The sequence below is a fragment of the Xyrauchen texanus genome, chromosome 45 (assembly GCF_025860055.1).
Source record: "Xyrauchen texanus isolate HMW12.3.18 chromosome 45, RBS_HiC_50CHRs, whole genome shotgun sequence".
NCBI lineage: Eukaryota > Metazoa > Chordata > Actinopteri > Cypriniformes > Catostomidae > Xyrauchen > Xyrauchen texanus.
This window is the reverse complement of record NC_068320.1, coordinates 23,313,178-23,321,090: the sequence shown is the minus strand read 5'-3', so window position 1 is coordinate 23,321,090 and position 7,913 is coordinate 23,313,178. Positions and strand designations below refer to the sequence as shown.

Genomic DNA, 7,913 nt, shown 5'->3' with positions numbered 1-7,913 from the left:
ATGCTCCTCCCTTTAAAAGCGACACACTCTATCCGATCTCCGCCTGCACGCACCGTTAGTCTAACTCGACGTATAGTCCACACCTTGCCTTCTCAGCACCTCATAAACATCATTCAAGTCATTAACCAACATTATTAGCCTCTATTATTCCAGATCATTAGTTAGTATACATTCAAATAGTTAGAAATGTCAGGAAACTTGGTTTATAACCTATATTTCATAGATTACTTTTATTATTCTATTCTATTATGATGTCATATTAAGCCAGATCATTAGTTAATATACATTCAAATGGAAGAAATGACATAAAACTTTGATTCATAGACTGTTTCATAGACTATTATTATATTAAGTTATATTACATTAAGCCAGAAAATGAGTTAATATACATTCAACTATTTAGATATGTATTGAAACTTGGATTCATAACATTTCCTTGACCATTTTTTTTTTTTATAATTGTGTTATATTATATTTCAATATGCATGGACAAATTGCCCATTAAGTATTCTATAATATTTGTGGATGCTTTACAAGTACAAGTTGAAGTGTTACCCTGGCAACTACTAAACTGCTAGCCCCAAACTTGTCTTCATAGTTATGGAAAGAAGAAAATGGAAAATAAATATTAATATTTCTGATCAATCAAGGACACAAGATGGCTAAAGTGGCTTGAGCAAAATTCACTCTTAGGTTATTTTTCACCGTGTCATTGTCAAGAGCATTGAAATGATGATCTGGGTGATAAACGGACGATTCAAACACTTCAAAGCGGGTGTGATATCTTCTGATAGAGAAATAAATTAAGATAATATAGTAGCTGATTTGAAAATTAAAGTGTGCCTATATCCTGATATAGAGTTTGCAGTAAAGCTTTTAATACAAATAATGATTTCCCCCTCTTTATTGTTGCAGACCCAATTGTGATGCTATGGAGGCATGCATGCTCATTCAAGAGCTCTTAATTTGATTTCGCCCATAACTGTCCCAACCACTTTTTAAAACAAAGTGCTCATTTAAAACAATAGACATGTAGAGGAGGGCCCTCCAAACAATGAGCTGCAAATTAGAGCACTCAGCTGCACATATGCTTTATTTCCAAATATCCATACAAGCCTATACTGTTAAGAAATGTTTTGGAAATATGTGTGTGGGTGTGTTGTGTTGGTTTCTAGGCATGGGTATTGCTCAAAGAGACCGAGTGTGTTTGTGTGTGTCTATCTTGGCACCATTTAAAAGAATAGTTAAAAATTGAATTCTTGAACTCTTGAAATAAATCAAGCAAACACTATGGAAGGAAAACGAGGATTTATTTGTTTTGTGTGCATGACTTTGTTTGAAACAAAAAGTGCTCAAGTGTTTCACCTCAAAGTACGAGCAAACTCTTTCCCACGAATTAGAAACCGGGAGCAGTCAAATGAAATGCTGATTGCTTTGCCTGTAATTTGGTTACAAAGGAGAGCCTGCCAGGCATTTTTAGTCTCTTTATCTTAGGGCTTGGCCTGGGCAATATTTGCCACAGAATTTCAGATGTTTACTTTTCTAATATGCTTTGATTTATAGCAACTATCAGGAAAAGGCCTCAGATAATCTCACATATGAAAATAATGGAAATATTATATAATGTCCTAACTTTCTCAGTGTTCTGAGAATGGCAATATCATAAGCTTGCCTCTCGCTATGGAAGAATATGAACTTGTTTCAACTAGTCCCTATGAAGTGTTTAACTTAACAGACCACTGCAGGACAGCCCCAAGGTGCTAATGCTGTATGTCATTTGCATATCAGTGCAAAATGACTTTTTAGTTCTTCTGGGATGTAATGTCACATAACAGTCAGCAATTTAAATATGGGACAATGGGGACATCATCCTTTCTAAAATACATGATGTCCCGGTTAATAGGTCTAGTCTAACATCTGTGTCCAATCCAAACCAAATCCATCTGCTAATCATTAAATGAGAAACCTGCATTAATGGGATAGTCACAAGAGACCTAAAGATTATGCACACAAGTTTTAAAAAGACTTTAATCCTCTTAAAATATCTCTCTCTATATATCTGTTAAAATAATACCAAAAGCCACACGTAATTGATAAACTGGCCTAGTTCAAGTGAAGTAACATCTAAAAATGACACACTTCACATTTAAACAGTCTCATATGATCTGTGTTGAATGGATGTGCCAGCTCAGGTCTTGATGACTGATGGTATATCTGTGCCAGTTTGCCATCTGTCTGGCAATAGAGGATACAGTGCCACCCAAATTCCTTCCTCTTACCTCCCTGTACTTCCTTTTCTAAACATCACTACATCAGTCCACAGACAGAATGTCAAATTTTAGATGGAAACTAGGAAATGTCTCTTTGTTCCCATTAAGCAACATTCTTTTGCAATATTCGGCTCTTGCATAGATAATGAGAGTAATGTATTCAAACGGCCCCAATGTAAAGCTCATCTGAGATTTTAGTGCGTTTTTTTGTTACTCTGTCGCCCCCTGCTGCTGATAGAGTGTCAGTTAATTTAATACATAAATGCAGACCGCCATCTGTAGGTCAAAAACAAGAACTGCTATTAACAGATTGGCATTAAAGCATATTTTAATCAAATGTTTAAACATTTTTCCCAATGCAATTTTATTAAAAATTAAACAATGTTCTGCTTGTGAACTACAAATAGGTAATAAAGTAAACATGCTCTTCACCCAAGGGTATAACCTTATTCGTTTCAATCAACGCAGAATATGAAGCAAATATTTACACAGCTGATATAATATGATATGAATATTAGGTTGTTCTATTATCTATTATAATCCCTCTCCACGGACAGTGCTCACACATGTTTATCGCAGTACATAACAAATTAATATTGCACGCTAGTCACAGATGACTGACAAAATAAATGAATAATTTTACCATATAATGTTTAGGGGGACTATAATTCAAACAAACAAGATGATAAGATTTATATCAAGATGCCCCTTTATCCTTCAAATCCCTTTTTTTGGGGGGGTGGAAATATTTCGCACAGTTGTGGAGTTAGTGCTGGTCTATTGCCCGGCATCAAATAGCTTCTTCCTGCCCTCCATGCCGGACATGGCCTCCACGTTTTTCCTCCAGTCTTGTACCTCCTCTTTCTACGGTGGAAAAATGTACATTTTGCATTAATAGCATAAATGTGACTTGAGCATGCCATCAATAGCTCGATGTTTATTACATGCTGTGATAAATGCACATTTTGAGTGACTCTGTATAGCCCTGCTGTAAAACACCTTAAACCAGCCAACCTAATTCACTAGCTTCACAAATCATCTATCTGTTCAGACGTAGCACATCTGATCAAATGAGCTAAAAGCACAGCCGGCACTGTAAGCCAGATGGACGCATGGTGACTCTATGAGCACAAGTACACTTGTTACAGTACAGCAGAAATCGAGTGTTACCTTCTCCTCTTCTTTTTTAACTGTTTTGAGGTTTGCTTTGAAGTCAGCTTTCATGTGTCTAGTGTCCGTGAGCGATCCCAGAACAGCATCTGTAGACTTCTTCACCCTTTTCAGGTTTGGCCGCTTCGTTTTCCCCTTTAGTTCATAGATCTTTTGGGTTAGTGACGCAATCTGGTAAAAATACATCAGGTTTTAGTTAATGAACGTCTTACAGTTTTACTGATCACATGTTATTTTTATTTTTGCCTAATTCTGTTCTCTGTATAAACTTGAAATGGATATTTTGAACTGTCACATCTTTTATCACCATTTCATTACCTCTTCATCATTTCTGGTGACTTTTACATTAAGGTCATACCGGGCTTCATCGACAATGTCAATCTTCTGGTGCAAATCTTTGCAACACTCCTGCAAAATAAATGACATCACTGAGTTTGAACACAAAAACACAAGTGATGCTTACAGTAATGTAACTAAACCCAGCAATTTATGCACAGTAAAAGCTTACTAAGTAAACATCTGACAATGTAAAATTTTCCACCTGCAGTTCATGAACAGAAAGGCCTGAGAGTTTGAGGGGTGGCGCACTTTCCCGCAGGGCATTTTCTCTTTCCAGATCTTTCTGCTCTTTTTCTTTTACCAGCAAGTTTTCTGCTTTTTTCAGCAATTTGGTCTGAGAGTCATCGAGACAGAGGGTGAGGGAAGAGTTACGTTATTATAAATCAGCTTTAATGTCTCAATGAGTGCCTGAAATTAACCAGAGGTCTGGGCAAAAATGCCACAGAACATGACAAAAATGCCTCAGACATTTAAAATGTGGTGTCCAAAAATAGCCACTATAGTGCAAATGTCTGATTTTGTATCCAGCCTTATATATACTTCATTATACACTCACTGAGCACTTTATTAGGAACACCAACTTATTCATATGATTATCTAATCAGACAATCGTGTGTCAGCAGTGCAATGCATAACATTATGCAGATACAGGTCAAGAACTTTAGTTAATGTTCACAATAACCATAAGAATAGGGAAAAATTGTGATTTCAGTGATTTCCACTGTAGCCAGACAGGCTGGTTTGAATATTTCTGTAACTGCTGATCTCCTGGGATTTTCACACAGTTTCTTTCTAGTCAGAATGTTGCCAAAAACAAAAAACATCCAGTCAGCTGCAGTTCGGTGGATGGAAACGTCTTATTTATGAGAGTGGTCAACACAGAATGGCCAGACTGGTTCGAGCTGACAGAAAGTCTACAGTAACTCAGTTAACCACTCTGAACAATTTTAGTGAGATGAATAGCATCTCAGAATGCACAACATGTCGCACGTTGAGGCGGATTGGATACAACAGCAGAAGACCATGTCGGGCAATTTATTGAGACCATAGTGTTCCTGATAAAGCACTCAGTCAGTGTAAGTTGTTCTTAGTATATCAAGTTATGGGTTTAGTGCCTCTGCAGATGGTAACATGGTAAAAATGCATGTACAGTTGAAGTCAGAAGTTTACATACACAATGTTAGTATTTGGTTGCATTGCCTTTAAATTGTTGAATTTGGGTCAAACTTTTTGGGTAACCTTCCACAAGCTTCTCACAATAAGTTGCTGGAATTTTGGCCTCCAGACAGAACTGGTGTAACAGAGTCAGGTTTGTAGGCCTCCTTACTCCAACACGCTTTTTCAGTTCTGCCCACAAATTGTCTATCGGATTGAGGTCAGAGCTTTGTGATGGCCACTCCAATACCTTGACTTTGTTATCCTTAAGCCATTTGGGAGGTATGCTTTGGGTTATTGTCCATTTGGAAGACCCATTTGCGACGAGCTTCCTGGCTGATGTCTTGAAATTTTGCTTAAATATATTCACATAATTTTCCTTCCTCATGATGCCATCTATTTTGTGAAGCGCACCAGTCCCTCCTGCAGTAAAGCACCCCCACAACATGATGCTATCACCCCTATGCTTCCATAGTTGGGATGGTGTTGCAAGCCTCACCCATTTTCCTCATTATGTCATTATGGTCAAACAGTTACATTTTTGTTTCATCAGACCAGAGGAAATTTCTCCAAAAAGTAAGATCTTTGTCCCCATGTGCACTTGCAAACTGTAGTTTGGCTTTTTTATGGTGGTTTTGGAGCAGTGGTTTCTTCCTTGTTGAGCAGCCTTTCAGGTTATGATGATATAGGACTAATTTTACTGTGGATATAGATACTTGGCTACCTGTTTCTTCCAGCATCTTCACAAGGTCCTTTGATGTTGTTCTGGGATTGATTTCCACTTTTCGCACCAAATTACATTCATCTCTAGGAGACAGAATGCATCTCCTTCCTGAATGGTATGATGGCAGCATGGTCCCATGGTGTTTATACTTGTGTATTATTGTTTGCACAGATGAAAGTGGCACCTTCAGGGATTTGATAATTGCTCCCAAGGTCCACAATGTTTTTTATGAGATCTTGGCTAATTTCTTTTGATTTTCCCATGATGTCAAGCAAAGAGGCACTGAGTTTGAATGTAGGCCTTAAAAATACATCCACAGTTACACCTCCAATTGACTCCAAGTAGCCAATTATCCTATCACAAGCTAATTGGCTAATTGCCTAAATGTTTGACATTATTTTCTGGAATTTTCCAAGCTGCTTAAAGGCACAGTTAACTTAGTGTATGTAAACCTCTGACCAACTGGAATTGTGATATAGTCAATGAAAAGTGAAACGATCTGTCTGTAAATTACTTGTGTCAAGCACAAAGTAGATGCCCTAAACAACTTGCCAAAACTATAGCTTGCTAATATGAAATCTGTGGAGTGATTAAAATATGTGTGTGTAAACTTCTACTTCAACTGTATGCAAATATTTCCCAATAATGAAAAAGTAAATTTCTGACACTGGTCACAATGTGCAAAACTAAAAGTATGTGTTTGATCGCACTGTCAGAAAATGCTGGAACTGAACCAATGACACAAAAAATCTATTGGAAACAAATGGAGTGCATATAAAATTCTTCACAAAATTGAATTTCATCTAATCTCTCTTCAGGACATGAATGCCCATTCATGCATTTCACATAATTTAAAAAAGTACAACTCTATTTCTGACTCACCTTTAGCAGAAGTCTGCGTATCGCTGAGTACTTGGACTTGCCCTTTTTCTGCAAAAACAGAAGAGTTAATCTGAGCTCATTACAGTCTGCAGTTATGTTAAAACAATCCTTCGAGTCTAATCCACACACGCCGTGGTGCATGCATTAACTGTCTGACCTGATTACCGTTTGAATTTTCAAGTTGAAGGCTCAGTCGCCCAGTGTACGTTTAAGCAGACCAGAGCAAACTTACAGTGCAGATTAGTTTTTAACATGCGGTTTAATTTCCAAAATTGATGAGTGGCAAGAAACCCATTTACTGCTGGATTAGGGTCATTGATTCAAACGTTTACTGGAATGTGATATATAGAGACCCCAACACGTGTACTGCCACATTCATCCAATTGCTAATCATGATTACAATTTAGCAAATGTCAGTTCAATCAGCGGAAGTTATTTTGCAAGGACACCATTAAAGGGATAGTTCACCCAAAAATACAAATTTTCTCATAATTAACTTATCCTCATGTCATCCCCAATGTTTATGACTTTCTTTCTTTTGCTGAACAAAAATTACGATTTTAAGATATCTCAGCTCTGTTGGTCCTTTCAATGCAAGTGAATGTTGGCCAGAAATCTGAAGGTCCTGTTTAGTTTCACTTTCACATCTTAAAGTTAAAGTGGAAATTTATAGTAAAAAAGGATGTACATATTAATCTGTTTGCTTATGAAGACATGAATTTAACCACTGGAGTATTATGGATTACTTTTATGCTGCTTTTATTTGCTTTTTAGACCTTCAGATATCTGGCCACCATTCATTGTATTGTATAGACCTACAGAGCTAAAATATTCTTCTAAAAATCTTTATTTGTGTTCAGCAGAAGAAAGAAAGTCAAACACATCTGGGATGAGGTTGAGTAAAAAAATGATAGAATTTTTGGGTGAACTATCCATTTAACTTATAAAAGGGAGTCAAGCAAAAAGCAAATCAAAATGTACTACAAAACTCTCACGATAAACGTAGCAAAATAATTTGCTTACCGGTCTGTGGAGATGTCATTGCGCATTAACAAAGCAAACAACAACAAAAATATCAGTTTTACTGCATTGCTATATGTTTGTTGCTAAAGTGTTCTGAGTGGTTTTTAGCATGTTGCTATGTGATTGCTAGGGAGTTCTGGGTGGTTGTTAGGGCATTGCTAAGCTAAATCCATAAGTTTGACACCTAGAAAAGTGATTGGACAGCTCAATGTTCAATTTGAAGCATACATGTTTGTAGCACAACGGTGCACAGTGAGTTACGCACTGAACTTAATACTTAGACCTTGCCTGAAAAAACACCTTACACCGGCTTACAAAATGTGGTTAGCTAGTCTATTTTAGATGGTTTT

At 37.0% G+C, this 7,913-nt stretch overlaps 1 protein-coding gene across 1 annotated transcript; it reads right to left on the bottom strand.

Annotated features, from left to right (window-relative positions):
• Positions 1–1,302: 1,302 nt before the first annotated feature.
• LOC127637621 (troponin I, slow skeletal muscle-like) lies at positions 1,303–6,706 on the bottom strand. Its single transcript, XM_052118773.1, has 5 exons — positions 6,541–6,706; positions 3,982–4,113; positions 3,759–3,848; positions 3,441–3,611; positions 1,303–3,134 (listed from the first exon to the last, which is right to left on the bottom strand). The coding sequence occupies exons 1-5, from the start codon at positions 6,679–6,681 to the stop codon at positions 3,048–3,050; spliced, it is 621 nt and encodes a 206-aa protein (XP_051974733.1). The 5' UTR covers positions 6,682–6,706; the 3' UTR covers positions 1,303–3,047.
• Between the last annotated feature and the right edge of the window lie 1,207 nt (positions 6,707–7,913).

What these genes read in the sequence shown, in the direction of transcription:
- LOC127637621 (XM_052118773.1), bottom strand. Translation starts at nt 6,681, where the DNA reads ATGCACCACGGCGTGTGTGGATTAGACTCGAAGGATTGTTTTAACATA. An exon ending in TACGCAGACTTCTGCTAAAG is followed by an intron (nt 4,114 to 6,540) that starts GTGAGTCAGAAA and finishes GATGACTCTCAG; the next exon opens with ACCAAATTGCTGAAAAAAGC. An exon ending in TTAAAAAAGAAGAGGAGAAG is followed by an intron (nt 3,135 to 3,440) that starts GTAACACTCGAT and finishes TTTCCACCGTAG; the next exon opens with AAAGAGGAGGTACAAGACTG.